Raw genomic sequence first — 23,265 nt, 5'->3', positions numbered from 1 at the left:
CTCTCATCTGTAAAGGGAACAGGGCGCCAGTGGCGGACCTGCCAATTCTGGTGCTCTCTGGTGAATGCCAGTTGAGCTGCTGGGCTGTGAGCACAGGTCCACCTGGAGGATGTCCCTCATGCGGCCCTCATGAGGCCCTCATGCCACCCTCATAGAGTGTGTTTCTGACAGTTTGGTCAGAAACATGCACACCAGTAGCCTGCTGGAGGTCATTGTGTAGGGCTCTGGCAGTGCTCCTCCTGTTCCTCCTCACACAAAGGAGTAGATACCGGTCCTGCTGCTGGGTTGATGCCCTTCTACAGCCCCGTCCAGCTCTTCTCCTGTAATGGCCAGTCTCCTGGTATTTCCTCTATGCTCTTGACACTGTGCTGGGAGACAAAGCAAACCTAATCACAACCACACCTATGGATGTGCCATCCTGGAGGGGCTGGAATACCTGTGCAACCTGACTGGGCTGCAGGTACCACCTCATGCTACCAGTAGTGACAAGGACACAAAGCCAGAGAAGAGTCAGACAGGAAGGATAAGGAGAGAGCAACTGTCTATGGCCTCCACATTGAGGCTTGTCTTGCTTTTGCCTCTCCATTGCACCTGTTGTCACTTTGATTGGCACCAAAGCAACTGAAACTGATTCACAATCACTTGTGCTTCCTGAATGGACACGTTCATATCTCTCAAGTTTAATAGACTCGGTGCTTTACTGTGACCATTAAGTGTTCCCTTAATTTTTGAACAGTGTATTCAAACTTTCATTCTGTATATTCCAAGTTTCACTCCATATATTCAGGGTTCATATATACCAGACAGTTTGAAATGTCCAGCTCACAAAATGCAGGATCACCGTGTGGCTGTGGTTCAGCACGTAGCATGTGTCATCCACTAACAGCAGCATTGGAGGATCAGTGCCCAGCTCCTCCTGTGTCCAGGTCGAAGTGTGAACTCCAAATTGGTCCCACGGTTCTGTAGATCTTTAGGTGGAACTATTTCAATTCTCACCTTTCTTTCAGGCCATCTTATTGGTAACCTTTATTATGGGAAACATATTTAAGTTATTTGGGGGGAGTTTTTTTTTTAATATAATTTTATGTTTCTATTAGTTGAAGCCAGTAATTCCTCCTTACTGAATTATAACAGGAAGTGGAAAGTACTGACCACTGCCACTTGAGGTGCTGCAGAAAATTTACTCTATGTTGATGGTGGTGTCAAAATATGGAGACATGTCTCCCCCATCTGGTCATAAAGGTAATAACAGGGCATATACAGTAAGATCAGTTTATATTACAAGATGTGTCCCTCACTTCGTTTCTGTTTTTATTTGTTGGCAGTATAGTAGGAATGCTGACTAAGGTTGCATGTATGATATAAATAAAACGTCCATACACTTGGCATCTGTCAGGAAATGACACCAAATTCACAATAAGCTTCTGACGAGACATTCATTCTTTCAATTCTGAAAAGCCACCATGTTTTTATTGAAACGATCCAATGTTAGAAGACATGTAATGGACTTCAACTTAGTGTCCTTTAAAACCAAGAAAACAAAATAATCCATTAAAAACACTCCAATAAGTAACAAGTATGACCGCATACATTGTCAAATAAATATCTGCGCCTCCTCTTGATGTAAAATACACCACTCCAACGTATAAATTAAGGCGGAATGCAGTTTATTCTGACTGCCCCTAAAACAAATTCACTTGCATTACTCATGCAATGCCAACTAGACTGCTGAAAAAACTAAGCAGTAACATAAAACGTCAGTAGAAAAAAAGCAATTGTAAAAAAAGATCCAAGACTACAACAACTTTTCTATTACCTGCTTTGAGCAAGTCACAAAATATTGCACAAAGTTAAGGATTGTGACACAAAAATAACATGGAAAAAAAAAGCACTTTTAAGACCGAAATCTCCTTTCAGAGGGGGCACAGATTAAAAGAGGTGTTAAATTAGGCGTGAGGGGAATATTTGCTGGGAGAAAAATGGTTATAAAAGCGAATCCTACCAAGTGTGAGCAGGTACCGTTCCCAAGAATCATTTGGTATTTATAACATTTGTAACCATCAACAAGTGGTTTCTCTGTTCAATTTGTGGTCAGGTTAAATCAAGGACAATAAGGGTGCCGATAGTAATGCTTCAACTTTCAAAAACCTTGGAGAAAAGGACTGTTTAACTAACTTGCCGCTATAAAAAGATGTGATAAGATGTGTTTTCCAAACGGATGATATAAGAAGTGTTCCACTGCGCAAGCAAACAAAACCTCACTAGTCAAAAGTAATCCCCATTGGACAAAGATCAGAGCAATGAGTCTAAAACCCTCAATCTTCAATATTTAACAACAAATCTAGCCTCACTTTGTGTGTGAGTCGCCATTGACATACAGCCGGGAATAAAAATGATTTACTGAGCCAGCTTTAACTTGCTATTTTTGTTACTTAAGGTGTTTAAACGTTTCTGTCCGTCTTAAAAAGTTGCTTCATGAAATGTCCAAAGGACAATCACTTTCCTTTGAGTGTCTGTGTACAGATTCTTTTGTCTAACAAACACTGGTCCGTATATTGTGTTAATTTCAACCTGTCTCAGATGTTTAAATGCCTCCAGTGTAAACACTTTTTGTAACAGTCTGTTTTTGCCAGACCAGGGATCTTTTACCTACACTGCAAATTTGCTCCTAGAAAAACAACAGAACAAAGCCCCAAACCAAATCTTTAAACAAAAAAAGGGTAAAGGAAAAAAAGAAACAAACCAAACAAAACTTTCAGCAAAAAGAAATAAAATTTAATGGTTTTATGCTCAAAGCGAAACAACCAAAACAAAAGAAAGGAAGAAAAGAAATCTAAACTGAAATCATTAACAAAGGCCATTAATGTCTCACCAAACTTGAGATAAGCACTCGTTAAAACAAGTTTGTAACTTACATTGTAACAAATGAAAACCTAAATGCCTTTTAGAAAGAAAATGAAATGTTCCAAACAAAGAAAAAGTTAAATCAAAAGAAAAGAAAAAACAAAACAGAACGGTGTTCTGAGCCAAAGTGTTGCTCTCAGTTAGCGTCAGATATAACCTTAGTACCTCTTCAAAAAAAAGAAAAATCCACCCGCAAATTAAGGTATAAATTTACCTTAAACCTGCTCTGAAAACTCCTCTGTGGTAATATAATCAAGTCTCTCCCTGCCTTTGGTCCATCTTAATTCTCTACTCATTGACTGGGGTTCATATTCAACAGGACTCTCCTGAAATACAACTTATTATAATAATAATAATAATAAAAAGACACTTTACACAGGGATAACAAAACATACACTTAGCTCCAGACCTCGTCATATTTAAAATTGTTAACCTGATAGCAGGGCGAGCAAAAGTCAATAGATTAACATCAAAAAGACTGATATTCAGAGTAACCTAAAACAGATTAAAAGTGCTTTGCTCTTAGATTAGACTCGAGACAGTGAGTGGTGTTGTAGGTCTGTGTGTCCGCTGGATGATAATTTAAGGCATCTATTATCTACTTATGACGAGGATCCAGAACAGAGCACTGCTTTTCCGAAATGACAACCACTGGCTACGAGCAGAGTATTCCTCCTCGCCTTCTTCGGATTAAATGAACCACCAAAATGTCAACACTTGGAGAACAATCTGCAGGGCTTTCCTTGTGCTCCGTATTTTCAGTGCACTGCTAAGAACCATTTGCGTGCCTCCTATATCTAGTCCCCACAGTTATACATGCAACACATATGAACAGTATTTTAGATTTTTAGATTATTTTCAAAAAGTTATCATCACGGTATCATGGGATTTTTCCCTCTTCACCCCCTCACTAAAAATTAAATCTACTGAGTGTCCTCAAGCCCCAAGCATGAGTATAAAGATGGAAAAAAAAAGAACAAACAAAAAAAAAATCTGCCTAGACACTCTTTTAGACAAGTACAAAGGTGCAGGAGAGTGAACATGTCATTTAACTCTGAATACACTAAAACCCAAACAGATGTGCCAGACTTGGAAAACTCATACTTCTGCCATAAAAGCCTGGCGCAGCTTCTTTCCATCTCTCCTCTACACCCGATTGTCCAGCTCTCTCTACTTGTGGCCCTTGCTGGTCTTGAAGGACACTTGCAGTATCTTGTCTCCGAGCCGGTAGCCGTTCAGGCTGGCGATGGCCATGGCCGCCTCCTCGTAGTTCGTCATGGTGACGAAGCCGAAGCCCTTGCACTTGTTGGTGTTGAAGTCTCGGATCACCTTGACGTTGGTGACTGCACCGAAGGGGCCGAACATCTGCCAGAGGATGCTCTCGTCGGCGTCCTGGCCCAGGTTGTAGATGAAGATGCACCAGCCGGAGGTGGAGTTCCCGGGGACACTGACGCTTCCCATGCCGCTCATGTGATCAACGCCCATGGGGGAGAACCTGGAAATGAAGAGGTTTAGAGTACATGTGGATTCATCAATAAAACTAAAACTAAATGAACATGAAAACAACGGCATGAAGAAGCAGGGTAAAAAAGGCTAATGAGAAGTATTTGTGGAAAGAATTCGCCAAGATCAAGTCCTACTCCGTCTATCTAAACATTCACAACTTCTCTCACCTGAACCGCTGTGCCTGGTGGTGTACGGGCCCGCCGAAGCGTCGGGACTGGTTGTGGTAGAGCTGAGAGATGAGCTGCGTGTTCTTCACCTGGTTTGGGTTGGCGGCAAACTTCACTGTGATTGGCTCAGAGGCTCCAGGTGGTTTTTGGCCATTCAGGTTTTTGACAGCCTCCTCTGCCTCGGCCCGCTTGTCAAACCTGATGAAAGCCACCCCGCGGGACGCGCCTGGGTATGAGAGAGCAGGTGGTGACTGCCTACTCTGATTCATGCAGCAGAACTAGGCGCTATATGTTACTGAAGACAATTTTTGAAAAGATAGGAAGTCATTCACCTGTCGTACCTGTGGCCTGGTCAACAAGTACACGAGAGTTAATGATGCGTCCGTAACGTGAGAACATGTCTTCAACATCCTTCTGGGTCATGGCCTTTGGCAGGCCGCTGATATACAGGTTGGCATCCTTTATTGTATCAGAGCTGGGTCGTGCATATGAAACCTAGCAACAGGAAGCAACGGCTGCCTGATTAAAACTCTACTGATACACGTGTACAAAACAAAGTAACAAAAAAACTATTAAAAGTACAATGAGTACTTAAATCTATGAGTTTTCCAAATAAATGCAATCATATGAGTGTTTTATAAGTTACAATCGTCAACTGATCTATCTGAAAGCTTTTGTCTCGTAAAAACAACAATTTTGGACTATAAAAGAAAACTGAATAAAATAATCTTAAGTGGTTTTAGGTATTAAGTCTTCAGTCTGGACAAAAATGAAAAGCATAAAAGAACATTACAGCAACAAAAATGAAATAAAACGGATTGAAAAGCTCCTTTTTTAAGGAATTAAATACATGAAATACATTGAATTTGACAGGATGTGTCAAATAAAATAAGTAAAATTAAAGTCAAACTCAATGGACATGTCAGATAGGGCAGTAAGTGAGCTGTAAAAGCAGTATCACTTCCTCGGGCTGACATGTACTAGCTAGTTAGCGGACAGCACAGGAGCCACAGGAGAGTTAAATGACATGACATCTTTGGTTTGAGAATTGTAGAACACCTTATTGCACGTTACCTTGATAGTTTTGGACTGTAGCCTTAGTCCATTCAGTGTACTGATAGCTCTGTCTGCATCACTAGGGTTAAGATAGTTAACAAATCCGTACCCTAAACTGTGGCCTAGAGAAAAAAAAAGGAAAACAATAAAATAAAACAAAAAAACGTTGTATAGTTCAAAAAAATCTGCAAACAAATAAGTATTTAAAAACAAAAACAAATCTTAACATTGCATGCTAGTCTAAGCAAACAAACAAAGAGACTGTCTACAGGACTGGCTTGAATAAATAAAAGCAGGTCTATGGTGGTGAAAAACTGAGCAAACTATTACCTAACTCAAACAGGAAATCAATTTCGGATGTCTTTTCAATAAAAAAATACATTACAAAAACCGCTGAGGACAGAAGACCCAGAAACAGGCCTTTAATAGATTTCCTGCCAATAAAAGGTCATTTGTAAATCTACGATAGACCAAAATATTCTTTATGTCATAAAGCTGAACCACCACTGATATTTTCCGAGGTTGTAACACAAATCCGTTTCCATTTAAAACAAAATCTGGCCTTTAAGCGTCATCTGGTCTGTCACAGGTCTTATCATTTCAGAGAGTAGCATACCTGCGACTTTGTCTCGAATCAGCTTGGCAGACTCCACCTCCCCGATGCTGGTGAAGAGGCTCCGCAGCTCATCCTGCGTCATGCTCTGAGGCAGGTAGTTCACTATCAGGTTGGTCTTGGCGTCCTTCCCCTCGTCCCCTCCCATGTGGTCTTCATAACCGTTCGACATGTCATACACCTCCTGCAGGTCAGCCAGGTGGGTGGAAAAACACAAAGCAAGGTAAGTACGCAGGGTAGGCAGAACGATGGCTGAATCAATTAGCTGTTAAACTCATGGACAGTAGGGCTGTGACAGCATGGATTCTTTATTAATGCAGTGAAAATTAACATATCACAGCGATTTGGTGGTTTAGCGCCACCTCTCACATCCTCATGCAGCTACAGTCTCGCCCCCTTTTCCTCTCCTTGCAGTTCTCGTTCTATTAAAACACAATTTCAACTTAAGTTACATAATTCCCAGTCAAAAAGGGTTGAGGGTGTCTGTGTTGTTTATTACAGTTTTCAATAAGACTGTAAACTTCTGGCCGGTTGGTCGTTACGCTCTTGTTCAACCAAATTTTCATCCTCTGTGACGCTTGGTCTTGAGGGTATTTGTCAACCCTTCTCCACTGTGAATGGGCGGCTGGCGACAGTGACAAGCGCAGCGTTATACCTAAAGTTAAACATTTTAGAACTAGCATTTTTAATCAGAAAAACAGATAATCAGAGAAGACATTAAGTGACGGATTTTATCACTATGGATTTTGGCGGGTTTTATCACTATGTATTTATTTTGCTAAGTCTCCAAAAAAGACACTGCTGTTCAAGGCTGGATTAAAAAGCTTCTGAAAGGAATATGATCACACCGAAGCCCTTGTTGAAGTGGTGGGATGGCTAATGCTAGCTTCTGGGCTAAAAACAGTAAGTCTCTTTCTTGCATGCAGCTTTACAGAGATATTAAAACATGAGTGACATTATGCTGAAAATGACATCGTCAACCCAGGAGTTAACGTCTATAGTGTCCAGTATGTCAAGTTTATCTCATCAGTCCTGTAAAACACTTAGTGGTGGGACGGACTCGCACACGCAGCTCAGGTGGAGAAGTGTTACAGTGTGCAGTTTATTTTCGGGTAACAGAACTGTGGACATCACATTGATTTGTCACTCGAGGCATGCTACTTGCCTGAACACAGAGTTAACATGCCCTAGGCCAGTGCTCATGTCGAGCCCTATGACAGGGAGAAAAAAAAAATGCTTTGCACTGTGGCTGATATGGTTAACCTAGAGATAATGTTTTTTTTCCCCTCTATGGACCAATCAACTGCTTGAGAAGTAGGTAGTATTTAAGCGGACCAACATTTTCTTTGATTGAATGCTGCTCTCGTTTTCAGTGAAGTGGAAAACCAGGGGTTAAAATCTTTGAACGCCACATGAAGGAAACTGATTACATGGCACAAGTATGTGACTGGATTTAATCTGCAAACTGGTCTCAATTTCGTAGTTAAAACTAAGCCAGTTTGAAATTTAGACAATGGAAGGTCATGTAGAGGACACACACACACACACACACACACACACACACAGGTTTTAAGTTTGCAAAGTAGCTGAGTAACTCTTTCCCACCCAGATGACCTCAGTCACATGACAGTCTGTTAGTCTGATAACCATTTGAAAGGGTCTGAGATTAGTTTGGTCAACAATGTGAAGTGCCCACAACAAGAATGGACTGACTTCAAAAAACTTTTTTTTTTTTTTTTTTTAAAAAGTTGCTTCCGCTGTCTGTTTAGCAGAGCGTGACCTGGTGGTCACATTCGCTGGTGGCTGAAACGGGATCAGGCCTGAAAAGGGAACCGGTCTAGTAGCGGTCAACCTGACAGAGGTCCATTCATGCAAGAGAAGGGCTGTGATTGTGTATTCTGGTGGGTAAGATACACTGCCTGAGAGGATGAATGAGAGGCCTGTATTAAACCAGTAAACATGGGCATAGCTAGTGGGAGCTGGCATGCACGAGTGTTTTTGATATCTCTTAATGCCATCTCATTTCAAATATGCAATCATTAGCTCCAGTTAAGTAAAAACAGATCACTGTGTACAGTCTTGACATGATTTACACACATTTAAAACAAGATTGTGTCCAAATTTCAGTAAGGAGTAAAGCTTCAGAGCCTATACATTTCCTGCAGCCAAATTTCTTGGCATTTAAATCTATATTAAGACCCGCAACCCTGATAATATCTGACCGTACCACTAACATTCAGCTGATAATGTGACAGACCACAGTGCTGTTTGAAATGAGAGCCGAGATCTCATACTCACTTTCAAGTACTTAATGTGTCCTCGACGAACTGCCATGAAGACACTTCACTGCTCCTGAGGCTGAAGACAAAAATCAAACAACTTGGTCAACGTGGCAGTGAGCAAACATGCTGGCTGAAGAACATAACATTAGGAGGACACACATTTTATAACCAGACGGGTAACAATCAACTGTAATTTCAAAGAAGCAAAAACATCACCAGGAATGTGTGTAAAAGCTCCACGTGGCTCTCAACTGTTCAGGGGGGAAATCAACAAAAATTCAACAATGAAGCTGGGCAGACAGCCAGATAATTATTATATGGCTTTAAAAGGCTATTGTATTTGAGCGGTACCTTTAAATTGTGTTTTACTGGGAAAAGTTTGGTGCAGATTACTACTGGTGTCTTTTAATAAAGATCAGTGTGTGTATTATTGCATGCTTATATAATTCCTTGCATGCTGATGGGCGTACAGAGCTTGAGAACTTGTCATTTACAATCTTGCTGCAATAATGAGTCATATCTGTTGGCAGCTGCTACTGATTTTTTTGTAAACACTGTGGATCATGTAACTGGGCAGCTAATGCCAGCTTTTATGATCTACACAGTAATGACTTTTGTGCATCATAGCTTTAGCCAGTTCAGCTAAACAAGGTGGGCAGTCTAATGTAATCGTTAAATTGGATAAAAAACAGGACATACACAGGAGGTGGCCAGCTATTTCCTCTCACACCTCCAGCAATGCGAAGGCGCCTTTTCAGGATGTCTACAGGTATCAGACAGTTAAATACAATGCTTTTTAGACCTGTTCAAGACACCTTTTGACCAAATTTGGGACTGATTTTAGGACAAATAATGTTTAACATATTTAAGCATCACAGGTAACCATTGCAGGCAAGTAGCATATGTGTAGCTGTGCACAGGGGTATATGTTCTGTAGGAATAAGGTTATTAGAGTGACTTGAGGCAATCTACATTTTGCCAACAGGTAAGTGCAAGTATGAAGTAAAATAACAGTATTATAGTTCTTTAAAGATTTGTAAAATCAGAATTGTGGACTTTTACATACAAAGGCTTCACTCGTTTTCAAGAAAAGAAATTTAAAAACATGGATGAATAGAATTAGATACGTTTGTAGTAGTCAAGACCTCACAAGTTCAAATTTAAGACTATTTAATGTCATTTAAGGCCTTATTGTATTGAATTTAAGGCATTGTAAGGACCTGCAGACGCCCTGCTTTTTTGGCTGTTCAGAGTTTTTTTAATTTAAAGGTCATATCAAATGTTGCTGATGTAACTAGTGTGATCATAAGGGATGGTAACCTCCTCATTAAACTTGTCAGGAGAAAAAAAAAAAAACAGACATTGTTGGATCTGCACAACCGTGGCCAATTTTATGAAAATTAAAATATTAATGATTCAAGTCTCTTTGCAGCTGTTGTTAGTGACTCGAGACAATAAACCCAGTTTAATTAACGTTACTCACTTGATAGTCCTACATTTTTGAGTAATGAGTATCAGTACATCTAATGGAAAACTAGTCTTGTGTGATAGTATTCTGTTTAATATCCAGCGGAAAGAGGCGTGTCAGTTTGGAGCTGTGGTATTTGTGTGGGTCAGACTTCATAGTATTTAAACTGCAAAGTATGGCGGAAACATCAGCTAGTGTGTCACAACTTGACCTACTTTCCATGGATGAGCACCTTCTCTCTAATACTTGCAACGTTGGTAGCTCATACTGAGACAGCAGCTGATATTTCTACAGCACTTGGCAGTGCAGCAAATGGGCGACATTGCCTTCAGGTTAGCTTCACAGATTAAGCCATTAATGATGTCTACCATGACAATACTACAGGAGAAGTTATACATTGTCTTCTGCAACCACTACATACGTTTTAGTAATGAACAGTGTTTTTTTTTTAATTACAAGCAAGAGCTCAGCAATTCACGCATATATCTCCAACTCGAAAACGTGCAGAGGCCTCATTAGCACTGTTAGCATTAGCATGTTAGCCAGTTGCATGCTCGCTCCCTCCCCTGATGAGAAGAGTAAACACTGCCCCAACGATGTTCCACAAAAACAGCACATTGCATAATTAATCTACACTTCACCGCTTAGAGTGAACTCACTACCATTTCATAGTTAAACAGGACGTACTACGTGGCAGTCTCTCGTCGGTTAGCTAACATAAAGCACCGAGCCCCTATTTTGGGGAGCGTCGCTTGAATGCATTTCTGTCCCCGCGCCTAAACCCCAGCGGCCTGCTAACAGGCCCCGGCGGCTAACGTTAGCCACCGCTAGCTAACCAACGGCTCCAAAGGCCGCGAGATCAGCATGGCAGTCATTACACCGAAATATCATCGCATGCAGCCGAGAAGCTTCGGGAAACATTTCTCAACATTTTAAGCATTACCAGCTTTTGTGGGTAGTTGTTGTTTCTGCTCCCTTCTCCTATTTTTGTCCTTTCTTAGCGACGTTCACTTCCCTCCAAGTCAGCCTCACGTAGCGAAGAAACCGAGGAAGGAGCTACGTGACCAAATCCACCACGCCCACTCGCGTCCAGCCACGCCTCTGCAGAAGAGACAGCGTGGTCAACACGCAGCTTTTGAGCCAAATGGTGTGCTGCTGACACAACACTGGAGTTCACACCAGTTAAACCAAAATAATGATGCTATTAGTGTTGATGCAATTACATTGTGATCTAATGTAGACAAACAAAACTGGATATATATACTGATCAATTAGCATAAACCATGCAGTAACAGACACATCAGATATGCTTTACATTTTCTGCAGCAAAATGCCTTTGGGCTTAGTGGTGTAAGCTTAAAGTGAAAAAAAGTTGCTGCAACACAAATAACACATTGGTCATAGAGTTTACACTGTCCAGGCTTGTGCTAATAAAGTTAGCGTGTTATATTTGTTTGGAAAACATGTTTAGTATGACAGTTGTTTTGTCGGTGAACCTTGTGAGTTGTAACAGAGCCAAATTATGTAACGTTACCTTTGTTAAATGTTGCTGTTGTCCCTGGCTTCATATGAGTAGAGGAAAAGATCGCTGGCCGCTAGGCTAGTTTATACAATGTAAAATGCCGTAGGCTTGTGCTAAATTCATTAGCATGTTGTATTAGTGGGGGAAAATGTGTCCAGATAAAGACAAGTGCTTTGTCTGTGAATGCTGGGAGTTACAGTGAAGCTGATTTGTTTACTTGTGTTTGAAATTGTTGCAATTAAGCCATGTTTAATGTGTGTTTTGGGTGTGTTTTTAATCAACTAAATCTTACAGCACTTAACAAACAACCTGTCACCTACTAGTGTTTTGGAGGTGTAACTGCAGATTGACAAAGACAGACCACCGCACATGTATAAATAGGCCCATTTCCACTGAAGAAGTTCCTGGTACTATTTGGGGGGCAGGAACTACTACAGGAACGTCCTCTCGCTCGGCCCTCTCAACCGCCGTGTCTCCACTGAGAGAGCGGAGTAGGAGGAAGGTTCCTGTAAAGTTACGGGCTCTGGATGTGACGTAATCGTTGCGCGACCATTTACCGGGGCGACGTAGGGACGCCGTTAGCTGATAGCCCTTAGCGGTGTCTGTAATAACTCACTAAATGGCCCGTGAAAAAAAAAAAAATCCAGCGGATGTCTTAGTTACAACATGATTGAGCTAACTGGAGTAGTTTCATGTCGTATCCGACAACGGGAGGCTTTTAACAGATGATGTCCTGATGTTAGCTTTGCTGCTGCTGTTAGCTGTCCCTGTCAGCGGCAGCCACTGATGCTTTCTAGACATCGTGATTTCCCAAAACTGAATAACTACCACACATATCAACACAAAACTGCTTTGCTAGCTCAATCATGTTGTAACTAAGATATCTGCTGGAAAGAATATTTTTTTCACGGGCCATTTAGTGAGTTTTTTTTACATGGCGGAGGAAGCTATATGAACGAACTAATCCTCGTCTGCTGAGTTTTAAAAATGCCGGCTATTTTGTTGCTTTCTGTTGACATCACATCCCTCCTTGAGTATATCCAATCAGCACCAAGCAACCCCCAAGCCCCAGCCAGGAGTTTTTCGGGGCCGTTCTGAGTACCTACTCCGAGGCAGGGACTTGTTTAGCCCCCGTAAAAGTTCCGGAACTCTGTCCTTCGGGGGGTGGTTCCTGCGGAGGAGACACGCACCAACGGCCCCGTAAAATTACCCCGAAGTTCCTGCGGTGGAAACGGGCCTAATGCTCACAACGACGTAGGCTACATGCGTAGGCCCTATAATTAAGTGGAGAATCACAAACTGAATTCATTACACAAGGTTTTTTGTTAATGAAGATGGCAACAGCTACCACTTTTAGAGATCCAGTGTAGGATTTAGTGGCATCTAGCTGTGAGGTCACAGAACTGACTTCTCCCACATGCCCAGAGTGTAGGAAAACTATAGTGAATGCAAAAATGCAATTGACCCTATCTAGAGCCGGTGTTTAATTTGCTCATTTGGGCTGTTGTAGAATAGCATGAACTCCATGGAAGAGGACCCGCTCCATAATTTATTATATAACGAAAACATAATGATTCTTAGTTTCAGGTGATTATAAAATAATGAAAATATTGCATACCATTTCTGCCAATAGATGGCCCTAAATCCTACGCACTGGGCCTTTAAGAAGCTATGGATGATTAAAATGCTAATTGTACTGTGTTTTAGTCTTTATTGTAATTCATGAATGGGTAAAACATTTCTTAAAAACATTTCATATTTAAAAAAACTTTGCACATTAAAAAATATTGTAGAGTTAAAGCATTGCATAATTTAAAAATATCCCTAATTTAATTTGATATTAATTCAAATAAATATGGTAAATAACTATTATAAATAAGTATGATCTAAAATGTTTAGGTATTTACAATTATAAATGTTAAAATACATTAAATGTTAAAATGCATGACAAATTATACTGCAATTGATATGAAGCAGCTAAAGGTCACTTTATTTGCATTTAATATAATTTAAGTTAAAATTTGGCACTTTAATGGGTCCAAATATTTATAATGGTGTTTATTTATTCATTTTGCCACTTGTTTACATTTATCTAATGTCACATGTGTATATGCAGTAACATACATCATGTATAGTATTTAACATTTTTCTTTTTCTGTGGTGTTTCTTTGCTTTGTTGAAGGTTTTTCACCTGAATGAACTTATGGCTGAACTGAAATCATCCAAAGTAGACTGCTAAACTGAATTACTGCACCTTCAAACTAAAAAAAAAAAGGAAGAAAAGGGAAAAGTTGCTTCATCATTTGAGTGAAATCCAGTTACATCTCTGAGTCGATGACTCCTTCTTTTCAATTCGGGAGCTGCACAGAATTTTAGACAGGACTTGACAGATACTTAACATTGTTAAATTGACCCCAAACATAATAACTATGTATACTGGATGAGGATTTTAGTTGATCAGTGTGTTGAGGTACAGGTGTGATATGCAACCATACACATTGTAGTATTCGCAGAAGTGGTCTAACTTTAGGGACAATGTAGTGAGTCTAGGATATGCAGAATGGGGCATTAAATGTGGTACATACAAGGGGCAAGTACTCAGATAATCAAGTATGCAATGCAAGTATAACCAGAGGCACAGTGCAAGGAAATGAGGTTTAGTTTAAGTTCACTGTCCCTTTGGAAATTGTGTGTGTGTGTGTATTCACTAAAGAGAAAGATGCGGCACATTGCTAAGAATCTTGTCCCTTTTATTTCCACTCTGCAGGAACATACAACATCATGACTCTATACTAAAAGGTGCAACAGTACCTTTAAAAGCAATAGAATGTCAGAAATACCAACAACTGCAAAACAACATATCTTCCATCACCTTTATGTCACATGTTTTGTAGTGTACTGGAGTAAACCTGTATTTATAGGTAGTAGTAGAGAGATGAGAAGTCTGCAGCTCAGGAATAATTATTCTAACAACAATCCCAATAACTGCTGCACATTCATATCGTAGAAGTACATACTATATAGCATTAAAGTATCAGTGCAAAGTACGGCGCTGTCCCATCTGTCACAGTTTTTTTTTTTTTTCAGTTTTTGCCCAGTATTTGATAATGCATTAAAGGCTGGTCCATCATCAGCTGTCCCACCGTCACAAACAAAACAACCTGCATGACAAGAGAACAGAAAGGAGAAAAGTACTCTGATTAACAGACAAATTAAACAATGCTGAATAATTAACTTCTAAAACTTAACACTACAAAGTACTGCAGCGTGCAATCAATTAAAATGTGTGCACGATATTGTTTTGTAATGAAAAGAACAATGTAATCTAATTATTCCGACCACCAGCAGTCCTTAAACGCTTTGTGTCTCCAGTATTTACCAGGTAAAGAGCAGAAATACTCTTTATGAGAATAATGAATTTTGAATTATTGAATGCAGCCTTAAAGGGTAACTTGGGTAAAGGGTAACAGTTTTTTTAATCTGGACCCTATTTTCCTGTGATTGTGTGTCTAAGTGACGTGGCAGTTTTGGCATTGGTCAAGTATGAGCAAGAGTGCTGCAGTCAGCAATATGGAAACACGCTGCAGTGTAACTGCATGGGGCATTTGTCTACCCTCAATTTACATCCACTTTAAGTGTTTGCTTTTGACACTGACAGACTCAGATTATCATTGTAAGTGTCTGGCATCTTACGCAAGAACCCCAAAGAGAAAAAAAATCCTTTTGAATGAAGTTTAACCAGAAACAGCTCCAAATTGCCAACTCACCAGACTACATTTAATAAACCCTAATTTTATCATATCTAAGTGGGTGAATTTAGAGTTTATTTCAACCAAACCTGAGTTGGTGACTGTTGGAACAGTGGAAAGATGAACCAAGATGGTTTTCGTGAGTTTTTTTTAGTTTCTCCTGACTTTGAATGAAGTGTATTTTACGATGATAAAATTATCGTTTATTTCAATGGAGTCTGGTAGGTTTGGTGATGGTGATTTCATGGCTGTTTCTGGTTAAACAAACAGGATCTTACTCTTTAACTGAACCGCCTATCTAGGTAGGGATCTTTCCCATGATGTTGTCAGACACTTAAAATAACCTGAACATGTCAGTGACAAATACAAGCACTTTTAGTAGATGTAAGTTGATGTCGTGAACTTGCCCCGAAAGCCTGTTTTGCAGCTGCAGCCCTGTCGCTCACTACCAAATTTACTCTTTGAGGAACCCCCGACCTTAAGTACCAAACGTTTTTTTTTTTTTTATTATCAGTGTTTCATTCCTGGAAAACTGTCAGAAAATGTTATGAAGTCTTTCGTACCTCCACCAGAAAAACCACTGGCGACACCCAGATGATAAAACTCAGCACAAACTGTAAGCTCGTCTCCAGCTTCACCTGGCAGCCCTGTACGAAAGAGACAGTGAAAAAATTAGAGACAAAAACAGAGGGGTCCAATCAGGCATTTTGGAGATTTTCTGTGTTTGTGAGTGTCGTATTCATCTGGTGCACGTCTACCTGCGCATTAAGCTGCCATGGTTGGTCCACAGTGCCATTGCAGGAGGGGTAAGTATAGTTGCAGCAGCTGTGAGGAACCCAGAGGCCTCCAGTGCGGTTAAACCAGGAGGTTTCCAGCCAGTCTCTGTAGCCATGAACACCGCAACACTGCAGCTAACGGAAATGAAAACAAAATATTCTGTCACATCCAAAATAGATCTTCAGTTCATGTGGGTCAGTGTGATAGCTCAGTTTTTGAGTGGATAATTTTGTGGAGATGAGTGTCGCAGACACCTGCCAAACAAGACAGCTTCTCAGACATACCCATCTGTAAGCCTGAATATTCTTCGTAAAGGTGCTATTGATAATATTAGCCACTAGAGATCACACCTTCGCCTCGGCCATTGCATTCACGTGACGTCACTACCACCATTTTGAAATGCTACATCATTTTTACATACCAGATACAAACATGTTTGGGGTCTTTGGATGCCTACATGACTCACTTCACAGTGAACACTTACCTCCTCTTGTGTTGCATCCACAGCTAGAGAGTTGGGGTCCTGGACGTTGCCTGTGTAGTTCTGAAACACTCCACTGAGGGGTGCTATCTCTGAATCCAGCTAAACAAAAACACAGTAGACACAAAAAACAAACATGCAGTTTTCCCCCAGAACAATCAGCAGTGTCATGACGGCACAACTGTCCAGTGCAAGTTAAATTTATGGTAACTTTTATACCCGTGTAGAGTGAAAATAAGCCAACGCTGAAGCTGTACTCTCCAGACAAAAGACCAACATCAGCAGATAAACAAACTGGGGAAGAAAACACATCATTATGTAGAGTCCAAACACTGATGCACACAGATTCCCACGGTCACACACACAACCTTACCAGTCCCTGTCGAAAGGTGGAATCCCTGAGGCTCAGCCAGGTGCCAAGGCACCCGCTGACCAGCAGGAACGCAGCGCTGGTGAGAGTGAGGATAGCTGGCAGGGTGATGTAGCTGTCAGAGAAAAATACGCTGCTCTGTCTGTAGTATATCAGCAGGTAGACTCCATTCAGGCCCACCACCAACCCCACCACCTGGGAAATAAAAGAATCTATTATGACAGAATGATTTAAGTTTTAATTTTCACTGTCGCAGATAAATTTCCAATGAGTAACATCATGAAAGTTTTGGTGCGCGCGCCTGTGATCTTGACCATTTGGTGTAAGGTGGTCATAAAACTCAGTCCAAGCTGTCTTAAGTCAGTCTCTCTCTCGTCTTGGCATTGACAAAATCAAACATGTTTAATATAATTGTAAGTTTTTAGTCGTAACTCATAAGCAGCCAGATTGTATTGTCTTGTCACATGATCAAATAGAGACTTGACATTAGACATTAGCATACATGTTACCCAACAATCATCATTGCATACTTGTAAGCATACGATTTGTTTTAAATTGCTATACTGACTATTTTACAAAAAAAAGAGAGAGAGAGAGAAAAGAAAATCATGATGGAGTTGGGTTTGCATTTTTGAGGGAATACAGCCCATATCAAATGGCACCATTTTTTAATTTAATGTGAGTCCTATTTTAAACGCAGGCGTAGCTCCACGGCAACCTGGTCCCACTCCGAAGTCGTCAAAATCCGACGCTTGGGCAGTGACTTGCGGCATCAGACACTGACGAAAAAAGCTGTCCTTTAACGTCAGCATGATAAGCAGCCAGTGGCCGTTATAGTTTAACGGCGCTTGTTGGCATCAGGGGATACATCCTGTAAGATTATAAAGCCAGAACCTGTTCTTTTTTTTCTGAAACCTAACCACATACGTTTGTTGTTGGAGGACAAAAATATCAATTTGCGGTGTTGGACTGATGGGGTGCACTTATTTTGAAAGAGACTGTGTAAACGGTAAATTTCCTGCGAAAATGGAAGTGTATTTTGAAAGAAGGCTGCAAGTGACAGGCAGAGCTTACCACGGCGTCCCAGAACGTCTACAACTAACACCCAGGCTACCTTGCACGTCGTATCAGGACGTGGAAAATCCATGACCAAATGTCGATATGTGACGAGGTCAGTGTGAGAATGTGTGGGCGATGGTGGCAATCTGAATCATTAGCAAGGCCCCTCCACCACCCTATGGGTGCCAGTGCATCCACACTGCCTGCACTGTCTATGTTTACGCCCCTGGTGGGCATAACCTGCAGGGTTGGGGGAATTCTGTTGCTCTGGAAATGATCACACAAATTAGCATCAAAGTTTGGGCATAAGTGAGTTGGTTTCTGTTTGCCCTCAAGCTGTGTGTGCCCCGTTATTTGTTAATGTTATTAATTATATCTAAGAGGTCAAATAGTCCCCACAGAACATTATTTCATAATCAGAACTGAGTTGCATGACTGCCAAACGAGCCAATCAAAAAATATAAAAACAAAGATAAACATAGCCATGTAAAGTGAAAAAAAAAATACACAGGTGACATTATGAAGTTAAGGTAAGACATGTGTGTTCAATAAGTTTTAGAAACTGTGTGTGCTCTGCTTTGTTCGCACGGATTACCTGGTTCCGGTCTCCCAAACACACGCGCACCCACGCACTTTTGTGTCATGTGATATGGGACATGTGAGACTCTGCTTGTAACTCTGCTGTTGTTATCTTAATAAGTATGTAGATTAAATATCAAGAATTGGCATATTTGTTATTATATTATCATACACGATGATTATTGTCAATATTTAGTGGCAGAATACAGAAACAATTCAAGATGGAGTGAAGACTGACAAAGTTACATACCCACAGAAGTTGTGACGTCAGCTGAAGTATTGTTTTCAGCGCTTTTCTTCTCTGATCGCTCATTTTGGAGCGAGCGCGCAGTCATTCATCCACGCAACCTGTAGATGCGCTAACATGAAGATGGCGCACTTAAACCTGAACCATGGAGCCTTTATGTGAAGAAAATGCAATCTGCATGCTGAAGCGGAGGAGGGCAGGAGGCATGTGATGTTTCATGGCGCTGTAGACTACAATAACTTTGCTTCCGCGACGGCCAGAGATCAACTTCCCCAAAGAACGCGGATATTGTGCAACACTTTATTGTACTGTGATAACAGAGGTGGAATCAGCACTGATTTGTATAGTCATATGACTCCAATAAAGAAGAGCAGGTCTACACCCTGCACAAGACCTGCGCATGCTGTGACGCTTCACTTGTGTCTGTGAAGTCGTGTTCCTGGACCAAAACAAACAGGTCCCGCTATATCGACGAAATGGACAGCCACATGGTGACGCTGTTTCCACGTCCAATAGGCCTAGGCCCACTGGTCCAGTCAGACATCTTCTAACATGGTTCCTGACATTAAATTCTCACACACAGGATGATACGTCAGGAGAGGCAAGGTCCAAAACCAGATGCAGGAGGTTCAGGACTGACGGCAGGAGCACGTCTGCAGTCACCAGCAAAATGTGTCCCTTTGCCTCCATTATATTAAAGTGAGAGCAGTCAGTTCAAACTGGAACAGGTCCATGATGAAGTGGAAGAAGAAGCTGAGGGAAAATAAAAGCAATCAGAGTTAGCCAGCTGTCTGCTCCTGCAGACAGCTGGCTGGGAGAGAAGCTCAGTGCTGCTGGGTGGAGGAGGAGGAGGAGGAGGGGATTTGAAACTCAGGTTATCACAGCAGGTGCCACGCATCAGCAATTAGGGCTGGTATTATGAAACAGCAGATAATGGAATGAATGAAATACATAATCATTCATCATCTCTTTTAACTTTTTTAAAAAGTTCAATTATACGCTATCCTTGGGGTTTTTAAAACAGCAAGAACTCTCCAGCATCAATCTCATTTAACTGCACGTCTAAGACTGTGTCTTAAAGCCTATAGCCAGACAATATGGTGCACTACTGGTTGTTTTAAAGTGTTAAAGTGTTTTAGCTTGTGCTTGGTGAGGTTACTGTCAGCTCTGTGTTCAGTGGTCTGTGTCAGAGTCTCTTCCTCTTCAGCAGCTGCAGTCGGTTCCTGCTGTAACAGCTCAGTGTCTCTGCAGTCTGACTGAGGGAGGTTTTTGTACCACCATAAATCACTGTGTGAACACCCAAGCACTGTTGATGTAGTGTGCACTCTGACAGTAATAAACTGCTGCATCTTCAGTCTGAACTCCACTGATGGTCAAAGTGAAGTCAGAGCTGCTTCCACTGCCACTAAACCGAGCTGGTGTTCCTGATTCACGTGTGCTCACAAATTTTATTAGGAGCTTTGGAGGCTGTCCAGATTTCTGTTGATACCAGTGCATATAATCTCCATAACTAGAGTCTCTGTAAACAGCTTGGCTGGTCTTACAGGTGAGAGTGACAGTGGATCTTGGAGTAAATGTCACCACTGGAGGCTGAGTCACAGTCACCTGAGCGCTGCATCCTGCAGACAAAAACAAATCATTCATTTATCAGCAGAAATCAATGAGAGAAAAGGCAGCACATCATGTTTGAAATGTTGCTGAGTGAATGAACCTGTGAAACAGCAGCAGGCCAGCGTCCAGATGAGGATGGTGATGAGAGTCATGGTGCTTGTGCTTTCTGCTGTGTTGACTGACACATCTGAGTCCTGCAGTGTTGAACTCACAGGACTATAAACCTTCTCACTTCACTGGAGGATCAGCTGACCATGCAAAGCCTCCTCTCTATGGAAATCATTTCTCTGCTCTCAACAGACTCAAGGCAACGTGGGACACAAAATCAGGAGGAATACTGCTTGGATTTACACCATCTATCATCTTAATGGAAAAGAAGAAAAGATTTATATTACAAGTGCAGTTGAGGATTTAAGGAGAAGTTTGTGTTCACTGTGCTTGGTATGATATGTCTGTTTGTCTGCTTTTCATTTACTCACAGGGTTTAATGCAGATAAATTATATGTTTATATTCATTTTAATATTAGTTTGAAATCATTATTATTTAAAATGCATCATGGGTATTTGACCATGTATTAACTGATATAAAACTGTGAAGAAAAATGACTTTTTTTTTTTACAAACAGACTGTAATCATTTCTCTGTCAGGTGTAGAAAAGTAAAGAAAAACTCAAGAAATAATCTTTATTTATACAATATTTTCATTCCATGTCATTAAAGAAGCTTTATAGATTCAGTAAAGTTTAATTTTCTCTCTGTAATTATAAAAATCAGAGAGTATTTTCAGTGGATAGATGCTTGTTCACAGTGCAGGAGGTTTTTGTACGGCCACTTAATGAGTTTGTATCACTGTGGCTCACTTTTGGTGGAGGAACCAAACTCGTCGTTGACTGTAAGTACCAGAGATTTTATTTCATTTAATTCAATATATAGCTGATAGAACTATTTTTAAGTATTGAATGATCCTCTGATCAAATTAAGTGTTTGTACGTTTATGATTTTTTTTGTTATTTGATCAATCTGATGAGAAATTGTAGAAACCAAAATTATCTCAGCATTTTCTTTGAATTTAAAAAGAAAAACCGTGAAATAACAATTTTCTTATTTTTTTCATAGTAATATTGAATTTTTTGTCTCTTAAAAAATGTTTCAAAGTAACAGTTGTTCAAGCCAGACCTTGAACCCTCAAAAAAATTACTAGATTTTGTTTTTTATTCATTAATTTGGAAATTTAATTTCTAAAAATTGAATTATAATCTGATGTGGATTCTGTTAAACACAAAGATGTTTTTCTCAGTAAATGTAGTTTATCTTTGTGTTCACAGTTCATTCATTTTCCATGTAGTGAAAAGGAAGTGAAAGAGACAGATGACAAAGGTTTTAACTGTATTCACATGAGTGTTTCAGCTCTGTCAGTTTCAACAGAAGAAAATCATCACAGGGACGAGTTATTCCCTGTCACACATTATGAAACACATATGAAGATGTCATCAATAATCATTATCAATCAAGCTTTTTAGTCTCACTTGAATCATGTGGCTGATGGTCTGATACTGAGTGATTTATGAGTGCAACAGCAGCACAAGTTATTCTGTTTGATTTGATCAAATGTAAGAAATGAGCAGGATGTGATTTTTCTTTATTACCAAGCCTTCACTCTCATTCCTGTCTTTTCTCCCCCCTCTCCTCCCCCCTCTCTGTCTCCTCCAGTGGGTGTGGTGCGGCCCACCCTGAGCGTCCTCCCCCCCTCCAGAGAGGAGCTGCAGCAGGACAGTGCCACACTGGTGTGTGTGGCCAGCGGGGGCTTCCCCTCAGCCTGGAGGCTGGGCTGGAAGGTGGGGGGCAGCAGCAGCAGCTCCTCAGGGGTGTCACACAGCCTGGAGGTCCTGGGGAGGGACGGCCACTACAGCTGGAGCAGCACCCTGAGCCTCCCTGCAGACCAGTGGAGGAAGGCGGGCTCAGTGAGCTGTGAGGCCAGTCTGAATGGACAGAGCCCTGTCACTCAAAGCCTGGACCCTGACAGCTGCTCAGAGTAGAGAAACAACAGAGTCTCTGCTCAGTCAAATTCTGCTTTTACAAACAAATCCAACCTGCTGTAATTAACATGTGATCTGCTGCCATTCTGCTTTCATGTGACTTCATGTCTTTATTTGAACATTTATACATCGTTACAGTCACATGCTGTCGTCTTTGAGGTTTTGAAACAGAAATAAATATTTCATGCGCTTATGTCTGGTGGTCCTTTTTATTGTTTCATTTCTTAAGTGTGGATGAAGTTAAAATGAATCATTGCTGGGTTTGGTTAAATATCTGCTGCTGCTTCTTTCATGGAGGAACAAAAACTGCATTGAAACCTTTTGCTGGGGAAAAGTATAGAAATCTATTATTAAAGTAAAACATGAACTGAAATAAATGAAAAAAGCATCAACACTTTAAAGAAATAAAGAACATTATTGTCAAGAAAATCACAGCAGCATAAGATTTGTAGTCGTAGTTATGTTTGGCTGACTGACTTCAACATCACTGTTAAGAACATGAGTCAGAAATATTCTACTGAGAAAGGTTAGACAGGTATAGTGTTATAATATTAAAGCTGTACAGCAAAGAAATGACCAGGTTATCCTGGTAATATGATAATATAATAATCATTTTGTATATTACAAACTCTTCATACATCAGGACTGTCCAAATGAGTCCTTTTTACTGTGTTTGGTTGATTCATGTTTGAATTTGTAAAGAGCTGGAAGAACAGCAACCAAGCCCCTGAGTACCAACATTTCTGTCAGGATTACAGCAGCAGCTGGTGAAATCATAACAAGAACTGGGAAAAGTTTATGAGATAGAGTTAACAGGAATATTCAGGAGCTTGTTAGT

At 40.7% G+C, this 23,265-nt stretch overlaps 3 protein-coding genes and 4 gene segments (V, D, J or C); 3 read left to right on the top strand and 4 right to left on the bottom strand.

Annotated features, from left to right (window-relative positions):
* Positions 1 to 20,692, bottom strand: part of LOC117266943 (immunoglobulin lambda-1 light chain-like) — a 46,374-nt gene extending 25,682 nt beyond the window's left edge. Inside the window, exons 1-2 of the mRNA XM_078175172.1 lie at positions 20,492 to 20,692; positions 20,076 to 20,399 (exon numbers count right to left, since the gene is read on the bottom strand). Of these exons, the coding sequence (XP_078031298.1) occupies positions 20,076 to 20,399; positions 20,492 to 20,543 (376 nt within the window). The 5' untranslated portion in view covers positions 20,544 to 20,692. The remainder of the gene's footprint in view (positions 1 to 20,075; positions 20,400 to 20,491) is intronic.
* LOC144466974 (Ig kappa chain V-V region MOPC 21-like) overlaps positions 1 to 23,265 on the top strand; it is a 96,972-nt gene that overhangs the window by 40,866 nt on the left and 32,841 nt on the right.
* The window catches only part of LOC117266944 (Ig kappa chain V-III region MOPC 63-like), a 305,866-nt gene that overhangs the window by 256,316 nt on the left and 26,285 nt on the right, over positions 1 to 23,265 (top strand). The window contains 1 exon segment of the V gene segment in view: positions 21,247 to 21,283. Coding sequence covers positions 21,247 to 21,283 — 37 coding nt within the window.
* Positions 1 to 23,265, top strand: part of LOC144466973 (Ig kappa chain V-III region MOPC 63-like) — a 215,713-nt gene that overhangs the window by 175,340 nt on the left and 17,108 nt on the right.
* Positions 1 to 23,265, bottom strand: part of LOC144466972 (Ig kappa chain V-III region MOPC 63-like) — an 83,003-nt gene that overhangs the window by 51,363 nt on the left and 8,375 nt on the right.
* Positions 1,440 to 11,078, bottom strand: elavl1a (ELAV like RNA binding protein 1a). Of its 4 annotated transcripts, none has more exons than XM_033642382.2 (7): positions 10,940 to 11,078; positions 8,545 to 8,604; positions 6,250 to 6,442; positions 5,652 to 5,755; positions 4,910 to 5,072; positions 4,578 to 4,803; positions 1,440 to 4,399 (listed from the first exon to the last, which is right to left on the bottom strand). In XM_033642382.2, exons 2-7 carry the CDS (start codon positions 8,578 to 8,580, stop codon positions 4,075 to 4,077), a joined length of 1,047 nt encoding a protein of 348 aa, XP_033498273.1. In that variant the 5' UTR covers positions 8,581 to 8,604; positions 10,940 to 11,078; the 3' UTR covers positions 1,440 to 4,074. The 4 variants fall into 4 exon arrangements, with proteins under 4 accessions (XP_033498273.1, XP_033498274.1, XP_033498275.1 ...); XM_033642383.2 differs by having other exon boundaries at positions 4,919 to 5,072; XM_033642384.2 differs by having other exon boundaries at positions 6,250 to 6,430.
* On the bottom strand, positions 14,252 to 19,184 carry tspan37 (tetraspanin 37). Of its 2 annotated transcripts, XM_033642387.2 has the most exons (7): positions 18,784 to 19,168; positions 16,899 to 17,090; positions 16,745 to 16,819; positions 16,529 to 16,627; positions 16,026 to 16,178; positions 15,831 to 15,914; positions 14,252 to 14,679 (listed from the first exon to the last, which is right to left on the bottom strand). In XM_033642387.2, the coding sequence occupies exons 1-7, from the start codon at positions 18,844 to 18,846 to the stop codon at positions 14,602 to 14,604; spliced, it is 744 nt and encodes a 247-aa protein (XP_033498278.1). In that variant the 5' UTR covers positions 18,847 to 19,168; the 3' UTR covers positions 14,252 to 14,601. The 2 variants fall into 2 exon arrangements, with proteins under 2 accessions (XP_033498278.1, XP_033498279.1); XM_033642388.2 differs by lacking the exon at positions 16,745 to 16,819 and having other exon boundaries at positions 18,784 to 19,184.

This window comes from Epinephelus lanceolatus, chromosome 15, assembly GCF_041903045.1.
Source record: "Epinephelus lanceolatus isolate andai-2023 chromosome 15, ASM4190304v1, whole genome shotgun sequence".
NCBI lineage: Eukaryota > Metazoa > Chordata > Actinopteri > Perciformes > Serranidae > Epinephelus > Epinephelus lanceolatus.
The sequence above is the reverse complement of the archived record's forward strand: the minus strand, read 5'-3'. Positions and strand labels throughout refer to the sequence as shown.

What these genes read in the sequence shown, in the direction of transcription:
- elavl1a (XM_033642382.2), bottom strand. Translation starts at nt 8,580, where the DNA reads ATGGCAGTTCGTCGAGGACACATTAAGTACTTGAAA. An exon ending in GACACATTAAGTACTTGAAA is followed by an intron (nt 6,443 to 8,544) that starts GTGAGTATGAGA and finishes TCCACCCACCTG; the next exon opens with GCTGACCTGCAGGAGGTGTA. An exon ending in GATTCGAGACAAAGTCGCAG is followed by an intron (nt 5,756 to 6,249) that starts GTATGCTACTCT and finishes TTTTTTCTCTAG; the next exon opens with GCCACAGTTTAGGGTACGGA.
- tspan37 (XM_033642387.2), bottom strand. Translation starts at nt 18,846, where the DNA reads ATGAGCGATCAGAGAAGAAAAGCGCTGAAAACAATACTTCAGCTGACG. An exon ending in CCACCTTTCGACAGGGACTG is followed by an intron (nt 16,820 to 16,898) that starts GTAAGGTTGTGT and finishes TTTCTTCCCCAG; the next exon opens with TTTGTTTATCTGCTGATGTT. An exon ending in CAGTGGTTTTTCTGGTGGAG is followed by an intron (nt 14,680 to 15,830) that starts GTACGAAAGACT and finishes CTTGTCATGCAG; the next exon opens with GTTGTTTTGTTTGTGACGGT.